This window comes from Lissotriton helveticus, chromosome 6 (genome assembly GCF_964261635.1).
Source record: "Lissotriton helveticus chromosome 6, aLisHel1.1, whole genome shotgun sequence".
NCBI classification, from domain to species: domain Eukaryota; kingdom Metazoa; phylum Chordata; class Amphibia; order Caudata; family Salamandridae; genus Lissotriton; species Lissotriton helveticus.
Window position 1 is genome coordinate 116,155,540 of NC_136067.1, and position 16,617 is coordinate 116,172,156.

Here is a 16,617-nt window from a genome sequence, read left to right on the forward strand (position 1 = left end):
ATATGGTCTGACGCTATCATGGAAACGGCTAAGGGATAGATCCCGAAGGCCGCAGACAGGCTCAGCTCATGCCAGAGCACTATCTCACACGATTCCAAGCACTCTGCCTCCAGGATTGTTAAGGCCTGCATAGGAGTGACTGATAGGAGATCTGTGTGCCCATTTTAGGTTTAGATATAGGTATACTATATCTAAAGCAAAGGGTGATTACACCACCTTGCCCGAGCTGTCAAGCAGCCAGTTGTGTCAGTTTGGGATGGCCAGCCAGGGGTGGCATAATACATGCTTCAGCCCCTGGTAGGCCATGGGTACACCTATGCCCTGGATACCTAAGGTATACTGTACAGGGACTGATAAGGTGACTCAGTATCCAATCAGATATGTACCTAGGGTACATGGAATCCATTTTAACAGAGAGAGCAGTGGGCCTGGGGTCCTGAATAGCAGGGCCCCAGGTCAACTAAGTCAGAAAACCAGCAAACCACCAGGCAAAAAGTTGGGGGCAACCATAGTCAGGGATCTACCTTCCTACAATGGGCACATGGAAGTACGCATCCTGCAGATCTATTGCGCAAAGCCAGTCTCCTCTTTGCAGCTGTGAATAAATCTGGTGCAAAGACAGCATGCATAATTTCTCCCTGCGAATCCATTTGTTTGCTTGTCGCAAATCCAGAATGGGCCTTAACTCATTTTTGTCCTTCTTGCGAACCAGAAAGAACCTGGAGTATAGACCCTTTCCCCTTTGAGACAGAGGGACATCTTCTATCGCCCTTTTTCTTAACAGGGTATCGGCCTCTGCTTGAAGCTCGCGCAGCTGGTACTGCGAGCGAACTGGAGGAGGGCTGACAAAATGAAGACTGTATCCATTGCAAATAATAATTAGCATCCACTTGTCCCGAGTAATTTTTCTCCACTCTGCCAAGTAATTTTGTATGCTTACCCCACCAGAGCGGGTAACGGACGAGGGGGAAGTAACTCCTCAGGGCTTAGACCCGGCCGGGCCCTTGTTCGCCGAGGAGGACTGCTGGCCGCCTCTACCGCCTCTGACGCTTCTGGAAGGGCTCCCGCTGATACCGCTACTGCTGTTGTTGCTACTGGCCAGCCTGACGACCTTGCCCTCGCCTCTGGAAAGGATGGAAGGACTTCCGTTGTTCCTTTGGTTTCTCCAAACCAACAGCCTTCAGCGTCTCTACTTCCGCCTTCATGCGGGCCATTTCCTCATCCGCATGCGTCCCGAAGAGGGTCGATCCTGAGAATGGTAAATTCACGACCCTCTGTTGCGCCTCTGGCTTAAGAGAGGTAAGGTGCAACAAGGAATAACGTCTCAAGTTGATGCCATGACAGTACCCATGAGCAGCCGGGAGAGAGGCGTCTGCCACCGAGCTGATGACTTGATTTGAGACCATCATGCCCTCGTTCAATATCTCCTGGAAGTCTTCTCGCCTATCCCTCGGGAGGAGCTCAATAAACTGTTGCAGGGTCTCTCACAAGGAGCGGTCATAGCGACCCAAGAGCGCAGAGGCACTCGCCGCTTTCATCGAGGTGGCAGCCGTACTGCAGACTTTCCGTCTGCTGAGTCCATCTGACGGCTCTCCTTGTCCGGAGGGACAGTAGACGAAGGGACAGTCGAATGCTGCTTCTTGGCTGCTGGCACAATTACAGATTCCGGGACAGGATCTGACCTCAAACACACCGAATCAACCTGTACTTCTTTTGAAGTCGAGATGGCGCAGACTTCACCGAGGCCGGCGTCAGAAACAGCTCCATGGCCGGTTCCTCCAGTCCTGGTACCAAAGGCAACAAAGGGCGAGAGAGATGTCTTTTGTGCAGAGTCTCAAAGATCACAGAGGTAGATGGAGTGGGTACCGTCAATGTGATCCCTAACTTCGCTGCCCCCCTCAGCAGCACCTCCTGGAATGTCACAATGTCGTCCACAGGCAACACTCTCGTAGGAGTAGAGTCCGATAACGTGGGAGAATACCTCCGATCACTTGAAGAGTCCGTGTAACGGCACCGTGACCTTTCCCCCCGATGGCGATGACGGGATCTTGTCGAGGAGCGATGCTTACTGTGAGAGCGATACCTCCCTCTGGACCTTGACCTAGACATCCTGGGTCTTGCAGGAGCCGCCAGCCTTGGAGGAGGCGGAAGCGGAGGAATCGAAGACGGAACCCCAGGCTGTGGAAGTCAGGGCGGCGGTGGAGGAAGAGGCGGAGGTGGTGGAGGAGGAGGCTTCCTAGGAGGCAGTGGCAGAAGAGCAGGAGGCATAGGCGTCCTGGGCCTAGAGGGGGAATAGGTCTGTGAATAATCAGATTCCGGCGACCTAAGCACTCTCCTCTTTTTACGAGCAGGCCTCGAGGAGGATGCTCTGGAGGCAGACCTCTTTGCGGACGAGCGCCGCCGCCGTGACCGGGAACTCTCCGATGAAGATGATAGACTAACCACCGAGGCACTGGACACCGTCCTGAGCCTTGACTGTCTCCTCGAAGTCGATTTTTCTCTCCTTGACGTCGACCTCTTCAACTTCCTTGTTCTCGACGTCGATCTTCCAGACGTCGACGAACTCCTCGACGTCGAATGTCTTCTCGACGTCCACTCGTCTCTCCTCGACGTCGACCTTCGCGTCGACGGCGAACAGCGGTGTCGTCTCGACGACGAGCGCCTTCGCGACACATCACGACGTCGATGGTGTGTCGACACCGGTGAAGTCCTCGACGTCGACTTTGTCCGAGTTCTCGACGTCCTACCCCTCGACGTCGAACGGCGACGCCACTTCGACCCAGAGCCCTGGGTCGACAGGGAGCATGTGGTGGTCATACCTCGACGCCATCGACGTCGACCGGGACCGGTGCCTTTTCTTGACTGGGGAGCCCCCCAGAGGCCGATGACAGAGTCCCTCCATGCCCAGAAGTCCCACCTGTTTCTTGATGTTTCCTCAGCTCCAGGTCTTGTAGACGGATCTTCTCCCTGTCCCGCAGGGTCCTCCTGGAGAAAGTGTGTAAGATTTCACAGGAATCAGGGACATGGGTGGAAGGGAGGCAGAGTATGCATACTCTGTGGGGATCAGATTTAGCCTTCTTCCTCCCACGTGTCGAACAAAGCTGGCATTTTTGACAAAAAGCGGTAGCACAACTGGCTAAAAAGCACAGCAACTGGAAGAGGAAGACCCCAGACGTCGAGTGAAACACTCAAAACACTGGAAGAGTGCCAAAAATTGAAGTAAAACCCAAAAAGGTAGAGCTCAATGCTCCAGGGTCCTACTAGCAGGAGCCGGAAAAAAGAACTGAAAGTAAAAGGCCTTTGGATGTGCATCCTGGGATACCGAGATCTCTAGAGAGTTCCTTAAAGGAACGGTATCCCTTTTTCCAGACACATAATGGCAGCCTATGGGGCTTGTCTGTCCAACTATTCCTCTCTATCATTGCAGAGGATTTTTGTGAAGGGGAGTTTCTCGGAGTGTGAAACTTTACAAAGTGTTTTTAATTTAATATTATTTGGCTATCCCTTTTCACTTCAAGATGAAGTGCTGGCCAATGTAGCCTTGTAGTTTTAGGCTGCATTATTTGTCTTTGATTTTCTCTTAAGTGTCTATGCAGGACTGCAGAAGAAGACAACTTAAGAGACTATTTTGATTGCTCCGGGGTCCACAAACATGGGCGGGACTATTCACTAGATTATGACTATACACAGAGATCCCCTACTACAGAACTGTAGAAACAGAAATAGCCAGGAGCATGAAACATGTCCACACCAGATCATGCCTAGCACAAGAAGGGCAGGCAAGAGCCACTTAGAAGAGGATATCATGAAACCTCCAAAAGAGGTAGAACACCAAGAACAAACCACAAAGGGCACATGGAACCCACGGGTTCTTCAGGCCCTGGCGAGGGAAACAGAGCTATATAATAGCATACAAGTACCCCACATGGAGTATGCACACACAAAACATTGGGGGAACACCTCTTAAGCCAAGCCAAAAGAGCGCAGCAACGAACTGAACCCGTGAACATGAGTCCCGAGCCCTAAGACGTCACCGAGCCGAACCACCGCCACAGTCAGAGCACTAGACACAGCAACCCGTGGAACATTGCCACAGCAGGCCAAGAGGTAGCTCAAAACAAAAACACATCCAGGGATGCTAATAAAAGGGGTAAGCACCCTTGCAGAAAAGGAAGATTGAAGGCTCATTGCCCATGGTAAACGAATGAAAAAGCACTACCATGGAAGACAGGTCTAAGAAGACCTAAGGGGGAGGACGAAAGAATCGCTGACTTAGCGTGAGCATCAAACAACATAGCCCCATCAAAGGGTAAGTCAACCAGCCGCTCCCGGATATTTTCGGGGAAGACACTTTATCGCAACCAAGCTACCAATGCATTTCACTCAACCACAAACAAGCATTCGCAAATTCAACTAATAAGACACTTAGAAACGTTATCCCTAAAAGGTTTGGGCTAGGTGTGATGCTGTCACTTGGAGACACTTTAGGTGATAAACTCCAGTGGGTGGCCAGTCAGGGGGACCATCAAGGTCCTCTGAGACAGTTACCGTAGCAGGTTAAGCAATCTTCAGTCAGTTCCAGGCACTTTTATCCTCTGCAGGGCTTACCTATGGAAGTGGACCTGATGCAAGGGATGAAGGGTGCTGAGGATGCAATGTGGTCGACTGGGGTTTTGCTGCGACTACTCCTCAGTCCACAAAGCGGGTACAGTTGTCCTGGTCACAGGGCTGGTGTCCCTTGAAGTCCTCTTAATGCAGGCAGCTGACACTGGACTACAAGTTGCCCAGTATCACAGTCACAGGCTAATCCTCCCAGGGTGGATAACTCATCCTCTGGGGGTCCCAGCTGCGCTCTGACGATACTTCAGCGCTCCGCGAACTCTCGTGCAACTTTGTGTGTCAGGTCCTGACAACTGGTGATTCGTGGCAGAAGTTTGAAGATTCTTGGCTATCAACTTGCCCCAGCAGACTTCCCAGCTGTTGTGTCCCTGTGCTGTGAACAGAAGGCTAGCTCACTGACCCTTGGAGTCTCTTGGTTTTAGCTGGGATCTGGAAATGACTTCTATAAAGCAGGTAACAGCAGGCACAGTCCCTTCTCCGTTGCTAGCCACCAGAAGTTTCAGCAGATGCAGTCCACACCAGTGCAGCCTCTCCACAGTGCAGCAGGGTAGTCTCTCTTCGGTCCTTCTTTTAGTCAAGTTGCGATCTGAATTCAGGGTGCCAGGGGCACTCTACTTATGCTCAGAAAATGCCCTCAAGACAGGATGCGGTTGGTGGCAAATGGGCTACTAGGTTTCCTCCCACGTGATGACCAGTTCCTACAAAGTGTGGCATTTGGGCATCTCAGGATGCACCATTCTGCCCACTACCAATATTGCAGGGCCCACTCTTAGTGCACGGAGCTATCGCGCCCAAACCCAGAGGTGTGGTTACGAAGGGGTGCTTCATGCCAATGGAAAACCGGTTTGGCAATTGGTTTCCCCTCTCCTGTCCCCAGTACCCGCCTGTCTGAAAAATGGAGCAGCCCCTCTCCCATATGTTACGCATTTGTCCTTCAAAGGCAGCTTTTCCTTTGAAGCTCTCCTTTTGGGCCAACACCTGGGGCTTCCTGCACGAGATCTATCCTTCCAGAGCAGGTCCTTATTGTATCCTTTCCAATGAGTTGCTAACACTTCCCCAGGAGGTCAGAAAGCTGCCTCGGCAACAGGACCCTGTGTGCAACCAGAGTGGGCACAGAGGACTAAACACAACAAAGAGTCAAGTTTAGCAAAGATGTACACTGCAAACTTGTTACATTAATTTTGACATGAAGAAATGCTTAATGTAATAAGCTGTTTGGAACCTTGGATGGCCAACCTTGGTCGCACTGTTCCAGAATTAGCACAATAACTGTACTCGCGAATTGGGTGACCAAGGTTTTATACAGTAGAAGAGACAGTTTTGCATTTTTACTTTCAGAACACGTAAAATTATATATTCTGCCCATGGAATATGTTGCATCCTGCCTAACGACTTGATAGGCCTACCATAGGCAGGCCTCTACACATTTTTTCACGCAAGCTATATTTAGGGCCTACTCGTCCCTTCTGGTGAGCCGCCAAACAGGTGTTCTGTTCACTTACAAAGTGAAGGAGCATTAAAGACGCCTTTAAATCTTTTTAATCTTGTCACATTTGTGTGCTTGGAGACAGAGGTCCAAAAGTCAGTTTACATCTACAATTACTTGTCTTTCTCTGACTGCAAAGTTCGAGAATTTTGTAAAGTGGACAGTCTGAAAAACGTGCTGTACAAAAAGTGTAAAATTACATGGCGTAGGATGTCCTGTTTTATTCTAACATACATTTAAATAGCTAACAAGTGAACTGCACAATTTTTTTTATATTGCAGTAGTTATGAAAGCCCTTGTTTTGCAATTCTGTGCAATGAAAAAAGTATTTTAATGGGATGAAAACAAATCAGAACACTTTACTTGGCGATGTGTAAATGATAAATGTTTGTCAAAACATAATTTCCACAGATTGTTTATGCACTATATATTTTTTATTTAAAAAACTGCATATCAGTGAGAACGTTTTCGTCCATTTCAATGGAAAATGTGCTATCTGTAAATGACAGTGCACTAGCAACTCCTGCTTTAGTGATTTATTTGTTAAAAGTGGGTTGTTGAAGATGAACTGAGAAACATTCCTGCCCTCATGACAATGCTTTTAGTGAACTAAGAGGCAATTCAGGGGTCATGTGCACCCTATAAGTGAGCTAGATTCTTATTATGCATGAAGCAAGCGTTTATTCTATTAAAACAAACATAATAGGTTATATTGTACAACAGGAATACTGAACTCACATACATGACGGTGCTCTCATATGAGAAAGAAAAAGGTGTCTCTACAAAATACATTTTTTGCATATGATGACATAGTGAGACCAGTTTATGGATCATGTACATTAGAGTTAGGTTGAGTCGATTATTCAAGTTACTAGACCTGCATGTCTAGTAACATTTGTATGATTTTTCTAGGCCTGATAGAAGTGACTTACACATGTACGGGGGGTATGGGGAAGTCTGGCTTTGCTTTTACTTTAAATGGCAATGTCAGGCTAGCAGTTTAAACTGCTCTTCCAGCCTGCAAATGGCAGGCTGGGAGTCTTGTTTTAGTCGTGTCTTGCCCAGGGTGGCACAATCACTGCTGCAATCCCTGGGGAAACCCTCTAACGTACATTCCCTGGGTGCCATTTTACTGAGTACCTACAACTAAGTTGCCCCAATTGGCTAAGCTAATTTGACCTACCAGGTTATGGGTAAGGGCACAGACACTAAGATTGGGTTAGCAGGCCTCCATGAACTCTCAATCGCAAAAAAAAAGAAAACAGCAGCATCGGTCCCAAAACACAGGGTGGACCATCCAAAAAGGGGCATTACCTTACATTTATCAACATCAGCTTGTCTGAGGAAGGAAGTGATAAATGCGGTTTGACCCATGAGGCTCGTAATTCACTAACACGAGTGGCTGATGTAATAGACATACATATAGCTTTCAAAAGTGAGTAACCTTGGATGACAACTGCAACGGTTCAGAGAACACACGAGTAATGTGAGAACAAGGTTGCCTTAAAGAGGGACGTTTTGATTAGGCACACAAAGAAAGGCTGATATTAGTAATTAACCTTTAACAGTGTCCACCACACAACCCTGTCAGGCCAGCAAGAGGGTAAATCATAGAATGTCTGGTAGGTGAACCTGAAGAGGATCTATGGAGTTGTCAGAACACCATGTGACAAATGTGCTCCATCTGCTAAACTGTTTTAATGGATTGGCTATGTGAATGTTAGATAACATCCAGAACTTCAGGGGGCAAGGAAAAGAGCACAGGAGCCCCTTTCCCATCTATAAAAAGGGGAACAAAAACATAGCCGGTAATTATCGGCAAATAGCGCTGATGGACGCTACCGGGAAAATCTTTGCCGCGGAAGTATTGGATCGACTAAAAGTCTGGGCATTCTCGCAGGGTTTAATACCAACGTTTCAGGCAGGTTTTCGACCTAACCATTCTGTCATCGATAATATAGCAATACTTCAGACCATTCTTGATAAATATACAGTAGGGAGATCTCAGTCAATATACGCAGCATTCATTGATTATTCAACTGCCTTCGATCGAGTTGACAGACCGACTTTATGGAACAAGTTGAGGAGGTTAGGTATCCCTGAACAATTGCTCCAGGTTGTTGTTAATCTCCACACTAAGACATGGTGTCAAGTTCAAATGGGGTGCGAAAAAGGTTTGACTAAAATAATCCACACGGCCAATGGGCTCAAACAAGGGTGCCTTTTAGCACCGATATTATTTTCATTGTATCTCAGCGACCTACCCCTCCATCTGCAACAAGGCTCTAGTTTGCCCCCAAAGATTGCTGCACAAAGCATACATGCCTTGTTATATGCTGATGACATAGTAATGCTGGACCTTACGCCCTTCGGTTTACAAAAACTTCTCGACATTTTACATAAATACTCGAAAGACAATTTTTTAATTCCCAACCTAAATAAAACAAAAGTGGTTTCCTTCTCTGGTAGGAAACAAAGTGTTAAGTACTGTTGGAGGCTCGGTGGAGAAAATGTAGAAGAGGTCGAGGAATACACCTATCTCGGTAGGATTTTCTCAAAGAGTTTGAAAAATATTAAGCAAATCAACCATCTAAAAAGGAAATCCGAATTACATGCTGGGGCCCTCTCGAGACTGTATTCGGCCACTGGGAACAGGCACTTCTCCACACTGCTAAAAGTATATAGAGCAAAGATTCCCCCTGTTTTATCCTACGCCACCGAACATATTCCAATAAAACAGTGGTCCTATATGGATCAAAAAGAAGGGAAAATACTAAAGAAAATTTTTAAGGTCTCTGAATCTACACCGGTGCAAGCGCTAAGACTTGAATTTTCGATCACTAGTTCCTATGCTACGGCGGTTGCTAACGTTATCAGGTGGGCTTATAACCTCCTTCAGGCTAAAGAAGGATCACTACGGTCCATGTTAAAGATCGAGACTTTTGATCGAGACGCTTCAAATTTAATATTCTTCAGAAATATGACAGTGGCATTTCAATTAGCTAAGATCAGTACTGAAATTTTGTTAACCTTGTCACCCTCACAACTTAAACTTTTCTTAAAATGTTTTACTCCTAAACTGAGTTTTGAACTCGATCATACACACTGTAGTAATCTATCTTTGTACAGACTTTATACTGAGACATTGGAGTATAAGCAAGTACAGTCATACCTAGGGTTTTCCCTCACACATGGCGCAAGGAGGGCAATCACAATGCTGCGTTTAGGTATATTACCTGTGTTAACTTTTACATCAAGATGGGCTTCAGGTGGATCCCCATTATGTACTCTCTGTCAGGGGGGAAATCAGAACATTGAGCACTTTTTATTTACATGCCCAAATGCTAACGTAGTAATAGCACGGACAAGATATCTGGATCCCATATATCGGAAATGTAGAATATTAACTGCAAAAGAATTGTTACTTGTGTGTAAACAACCACCCAATGAATTTGTATGTTATAATTTCTATAAATTTTTAAAACCTTTTTTGACATTATACTAACCTGTAAAGAATGTGTTTTTATATAATATTTGTGGTCCTCAGTCGAGTACCAAATCAAATAAAAATCTTTTTGACTTTTTTTTTGACTTTTTGAGCACAGGAGCCCAGTTCAATCTCCAGGCATAGAGATGTAATCTCTGGAGGGGAGGTGTAGAATCAGATCAGGCGACTGTGAGAGGAGGTCTGCTCTGTGAGGGAGACGGGGCAGAGAGCACAGTGAGGACTGAGCGAGGTCTGCATACCATCCTCTCATGCTCCGTCTGGTACATTCAGGATTATTTGGGCTGGGTGGAGACAGTTTTTCCTTAATACACATCGAATTAACGATATGAGAGGAAACACGCAATGCAGCACAAAATCCCACCTCAAGCAAAACAAACCCCTCAATGCAGCTTGAATCTGATACTAGAGGGCACAAACCTTTGGGCAGTGAGCATTCTTGTGAGTGACAAAGATGTCTATCTGAGGAGTCCCCCCCCACAGCTGGAAAATGTTGTTGACTGAAAAAGGTCAGAAGCAGCTGAAAGTCCTATAAAGAAAAAAGTTACTTACCTGTAATGGTAGTTATCCATTACTGGTATCTTCTATAGACCTGCATGCTTTAATCCTCCCAAAGTTAATCTGGGAGGTCCACGGTGCCACTCCAATAGCAATCTTTTTTTCTTTTTTTAAATAATTCATTTATTTGCTGGTATACCACTACATCCTACTTTACAAAGCTCAATCTCACAAATAAATCACTACATATTGATAAGCATTTGAGGTTTGGTGTTAGAGTATATCCCACTATTTCACTTCGAGCGTGATGTATATTAGTTCAGTATAGAGCGATGAATGAGCCGCCATGTATCATGTGAAAAAAACCTGCCCTGCCTCTGACAATGATGTTCCTTCCTTCTTTCCTTAATTTCTATTTACAAGGATGCTACCTTACATCTCGTTAATCTCCGTCTTAAGTGCATCAACCTTCTTTTCTTGCCAATGTTAATCTCAAAATAGGTAGACACCGCTTTAAGGAGATAGTCGACAAAAGGCTCATCCTTAAACCACCATGTATAGAGGCATTCACCCAGAGTGGGTGTACTATTTGTTCCAGAGCATATATTTACTGGGGGGTGATCTGATAAACTGAATAGGACTTTCACATCTCATACATAGGTTATATCAACTGCAGGCATGAATAGTCCAACCATGAGGAGGAGTGGGAATGGGAGAATAAAAGTGGACCACGCGGCCACCCTTTTGGGTCGGGCTCCTGCTATGTCCCGGGATGCCCAGCCCTGGGACAGTGCATCCAGCTGCCACTTCCTCCAAACATCACACAACTCCAATTAGTATGCACATTCTGCAAGTGGGGTCGCCCTAGCAGTTGCTCTGCCACTTAGGATGTCCTGTGTTGGGCTCATCACTGCATTAAAGTCACCATCCTACCATCAGGACTCCAGCGGGCAGTTGCACGATTTATGCAGCTAGAGCTGCCAATGAAGCCTTAATTACCACCGAGTGTATGTAGGTACAGACAATAGACCCAGTGTTCCCCTCCAGTGATCCGGTAACTCGGAGTATTCCGTAAATGATCATGGAATAAAGTAAGTAGTTTCAGCAAAGCTAATAGACTCCTCTCACACACGACGTGCAGCAGCAATCTAGTGGGAGATGGTGGCTTCGGCAGGGTGTGGTCTTCAATCTGCTTGTATCAGAGTGTTTGATATCTGGTTCTTTTTTTAATGATGCAAATAGTTGATTCACGTAACAATATTTGCAGCCTATGGGCTAGGTTTAACATTAGACTGCTAATCAAATACAACTGTAGGACTCAACTGGGATGATTCAAGCACGTGAATCAATGAAAAGTCCATTGTTGTCCACTTCTAATTGGAGAAAAACCCTCTGGGTACATAGGCAAATTATCTGCTGAAAAAAAGCTAGCTACCAGAGATGAAGATGAAGAATAGACTATTAACCTGTGCATGTATGAATGCATGTAACCTATGTTTTTTAGGTGAACCTAGCTGGGAAGTAATAGAGTAAGAAAAAATGGGTGACAGCCCAGGTCTATGATTCAAGGTTGTTTACGGAAAGACGGGTAGCAGATGAGATACAACATACAAAAAAGAGCTAATGCTGTATCAGAGAAAATAATAAAATTGTGCAGTCTACTTGGTTCCTTGTGTGAAATCTCACTCTCCAATAAAACAGGATAAGAATAAAATCTAGATTATGAAGGCAATTTACCTGATTATATTGACAATTTCTAAATCCTGCTCACTGCCTTACTGAAAATAAGAAGAAGCAAGGAGCATGTTAAACATCTAACAAATATACACTTTCAATTTAATATGAGAAGCTAAATGGGTTCTTCTGATAAAAGGATATGAAGCATTGGGCGCAGTCTGTAGTCTGGTATGTTCTCAAGGTTTACAAAGCATGTATTAAGAAGTTGACTGGCGAGGCTCTCCACGCTGTAGAAATCCTGCTTCATAGAAGGACCAGCATGTCCCAATATATGAAAACTAGAATTAGAGGAAACAAAAGTTTATGCCTTCACAACATTTAAAGAAATCCAGCCAAAGCAAAGAAACTGCTATAATTAAAAAAGCTGATATTTTTATTGGAATAACATTTTACTCTGTGTTCTACACGTTAAGGCCCATAACACCCCAAATGTAATCACAGTGAAAATGATAAAGCACAGGCAGTATACTTTAGGCAAACAAAATGTTGTGTGCAAGAAAGAATTAAGGTCCTTCAACTGCAACACAAAAGAAAACATTACATACATATGTTTCATACATTCTCTTAATTCAAATTATTCTTGATTTGCATTAATCTTGATTGTTAGTTTGGCATTCCTCCGTGCTCATTGTTTGGCCATAATGTTCATGCTAATAAGGTAGACAGACCCAAACCCTACTTCGCACCCTCTTTAGGTTCTGAAGCACAAACGAGCCCCATTGTTTTGACAATGCTCCACCAAGTAGGAGGCAGGTTTACAGGTGAATTTTTTGTTACATTCTTAACCACATATTGGTTGCGCCCATGTGTGGGGTCACAAAAACATTCAACATGAAGAGGAATACACAAATTTGTTTTAATATTACTTCAGCCGCAATATTACATAGGAGTTTCCGGAGATTTTCCCATACTAAAGTGCTCGGTTTACTCCCATTAAGGCTTTTAAATAACCTGTAGGAATGGACAAGCGTAAGGAGTAGTTTCTGTCCTGTAACTCCAGTTCTGTAGTAGGGGTATCTCTGTTATAGTCATAATCTAGTGAATAGTCCCGCCCATGTGCGAGGACCCCGGCAATCAAAAATAATCTCTTAAGTTGTCAGAAAATTGCAGAACTGCAAAGACACTTAAGAGAAAATTTAAAGACAAATAATGCAGCCTATATTCACAGGCTACACTGTCCAGTACTTCAACTAGAAAATTCCACCACAAATCCACAAACAGCAAAGCCTGTCCAGATTTCCCTTGCTTTAACAGCAAACACCTTCAGAAATGATAGAGAGGAAGGTATGGACAGACAAGCCCCATAGGCTGCCATTATGTGGCTTAAATAGGATACTGTGCCTTTAAGAGAACTTTCCAGAACTTCTCCCAGTATCCCAGAATGCATATCAGGTCCCTCTCACTTTCAGTTCTTTTTGAAGGCGTAACACGCCAGACCTGTCGCATTCCTCAACTGAACATCTCTCTCCACCGGGGAGGCGGGAGGGCGCTTATGACTATAACAGAGATAACCCTACTACAGAACTGGAGTTACAGGACAGAAACTACTCCTTCTGTAGTATGGGATCTCTGTGTATAGTCATAATCTAGTGAATAGAATGGCAAGCCCATCCCCACACCAAAGCGGCGGTGGAGAAAAGAGAAATAACGCCACTAATGTGCGTACAGATTTCGCAGCGAAGCCTGCCCAACCTGACCGTCTGCCCTGGCATCAGTGTCCAGGCAGTAATGCTTAGCAAAGGTATGAACCGACTTCCAAGTGGCCGCCTTGCAGATTTCTGCAATCGGAACACTACGGAGCAAGGCTGTCGTGGCAGCTTTGCCCCTGGTGGAATGAGCCTTAGGCTTACCTCCTACGGTCTTATTAGCTTTTTGGTAACATAACTGTATGCAGGACACAATCCACCTAGAGATAGACTGCTTAGAGGTCGCAAGACCCGTCCTGACAGATCCATAACTGATAAACAATTGGTCAGACCTACGAATATCTTTGGTCTTATCCAGATAAAATGTCAATACCCTCCTAACATCCAGGGAATGTAACGACCTTTCCGCTGGAGATGAAGGATTCTGAAAAAACGTAGGCAAAGTTATGGTCTGGTTGACATGAAAATCAGAAATAACCTTGGGAAGAAATTTAGGGTGAGTACGCATAACAACCTTAGCAGCATGAAATACAGTATAAGGTTCTTGGCAACACAGCGCCTGAATTTCACTCACCCTGCGGGCCGATGTAATGGCCACGAGGAACGCCGCCTTCCAGGACAGGTGCTGCAACGAAGCCTTATGAATAGGTTCAAAAGGCTCCTTCATCAATCTGGACAGCACCACATTCAATTCCCATGAAGGCGAAGGAAGCCTGACAGGAGGGAATACTTTCTTCAAGCCTTCCAAGAAATCTTTGATCACAGGGACCTGGAAGAAGGAAGTCTGTGAAGGGCATTTCCTGTAGGCAGTCAAAGCAGCAAGATGAACCTTAATAGAATGGACATTAAGGCCAGACTGCGCCAACTGTAGAAGATAAGGAAGGATGACATCTTCCTTACAAGTCGTCGGATCATAGTTCTTAGACTTGCACCAGATACAAAATCTCTTCCACTTGTAAGCATAGGAAGTCCTAGTGGAAGGTCTCTTAGACTCCTTCAGTATGTCCATACAATCTGCAGGAAGATTCAAATGACCATATTGCACTAACTCAGGAGCCATGCTGCCAAACTCAAAGACGAGAGGTTGGGGTGCAACATCAGCCCCCCGAACTTCGTGAGAAGGTCCGGCCTGCACGGCAGCCGAATGTGAGGAAGGAGAGACCGGTGAAGCAGGTCCGTGAACCACCACTGTCTGGGCCATTCCGGGGCAATCAGTACCATCCGCGCCCTGGACTGGGACAGCTTGATGAGAACCGTCGAAATCAGGGGAATGGGTGGAAAAGCGTACAGAAAGCTGTTCGACCAGTTGATCCATAACGCGTTCCCCAGCGTCCCCGGCTGGTAGTACCTGGAGGCGAAGCCTCGGCATTTGCTGTTTTCGGCGGTGGCGAACAGATCTACGTCTGGAGTTCCCCACCTTGCGAAGACTTCTCCTAGTACTTCGTAGTTTATGACCCATTCGTGGTTTTCCTGAATCAGTCTGCTCAGAGCGTCTGCCTGAACATTCTGCACACCTGGCAGATGGGTAGCCGTTATCGTCAGTCCTCGAGCCAGAAGCCAGCGCCAGATCACCTGCGCCTCCTGCGACAGGGTGCGTGACCTCGAGCCTCCCTGCTTGTTGAGGTAATACATTGTGGTCGTATTGTCCGTTTGTACAAGTAGAGAGTTGGTCCGGAAGGACGGGTGAAAGGCCTTCAGTGCCAAGTGAACAGCCCTGAGTTCCAGGAAATTGATGTGGTACGTGGACTCCGTCGGGGACCACATCCCTTGAATCAGTAGATCTCCTGAATGCGCTCCCCAGCCCTGGAGAGAAGCATCCGTCACGACAACCTGAGTGGGAATGTCCTTGTGGAAGGGAACCCCTCTGAGGAGATTCTCCGCTGAACACCACCACTTCAGAGACCGAAGAGCATGCAGAGATAGACGTATCTTGTCCTCCCAAGATCCTCTCCTCTGATCCCACTGGTCCTCCAAGCACTCTTGCAACGGTCTCATGTGCAGCCGTGCATGGGGCGTAAGGAATATGCATGAGGCCATCGATCCTAGTAGAGAGGACACCGTCCTCACTGTCATGGATGGAGCGGTCATAAGAGCCCGAGCCTTCCGAAGCAGTGATAAGCGTCGCTCCTCCGAAGGAGACACGCTTGCTGACAGCGTATCGATGGAGGCTCCCAAGTACTGAATGCACTGGACTGGAGACGGAACCGACTTGGACATGTTGATGTGCAACCCCAGCTTGTTCAAGAGAACGCACGTCTTCTGGAAGTGCGCTTGCGCTTCCGCGAAGGAGGAGGCCTCGATCAACCAGTCGTCCAGGTACGGGTAGACAAACACCTTGTTCCTTCGAAGGTGTGCGGCTACCACCGCCATGCACTTTGAGAATGTCCTCGGCGCAGACTTCAGTCCGAATGGCAGTACTGTGTATTGATAATGATTGGCGCCGACTTGGAACCGCAGGAACTTCCTGTGTTTGTGTGCAATGGGCACATGGAAGTAAGCATCCTGGAGGTCTATGGCACATAGCCAGTCTCCCCGTGGCAGCTGAGGATAAATCTGATGCAACGACAGCATGCGAAACTTTTCTCTGCGAATCCACTTGTTTGCTTGTCGCAAATCCAGAATGGGCCTGAACTCGTTCTTGTCCTTTTTTCGAACCAGAAAGATCCGGGAGTACAGACCTCTTCCTCTTTGAGACAGAGGTACGACTTCGATCGCCCTTTTCCTTAACAGGATATCGGCCTCCGCCTGGAGCTCACGCAGTTGATACTGCGAGCCGACCGGAGGAATTGATGGAGGCGGGCTTGTGAACCGAAGACTGTATCCATTGCAAACAATATTCAGCACCCACTTGTCCTGAGTAATTTTTCTCCACTCTGCCAGAAAAGATTGAATGCTTCCCCCCACCGGAGCGGGTAACAGTTGTGGGGGAAGTAAGTGCTCAGGGCCTAGACCCGGCCTGGCCCTTAGTCGCTGAGGCCGACTGATGGCCGCCTCTGCCTCTCTGGCGTTTCTGGAATGGCCTTCTGAACTGCTGCTGTTGTTGTTGTTGCTGCTGTTGTCCAGAAGACTGGCCACGCCCTCTGCCTTGACCACCAACCGGCGTTGGAACGGATGGTACGTCTTCT

The 16,617-nt window shown here is 46.5% G+C and overlaps 1 protein-coding gene across 4 annotated transcripts in view; it reads right to left on the reverse strand.

Annotated features, from left to right (window-relative positions):
- LOC144762309 (exportin-5-like) overlaps positions 1-16,617 on the reverse strand; it is a 949,573-nt gene that overhangs the window by 473,773 nt on the left and 459,183 nt on the right. For all 4 annotated transcript variants that reach the window (XM_078647462.1, XM_078647460.1, XM_078647463.1 and 1 more), the window contains exon 23: positions 11,988-12,124. In XM_078647462.1, the coding sequence (XP_078503588.1) occupies positions 11,988-12,124 (137 nt within the window). The remainder of the gene's footprint in view (positions 1-11,987; positions 12,125-16,617) is intronic.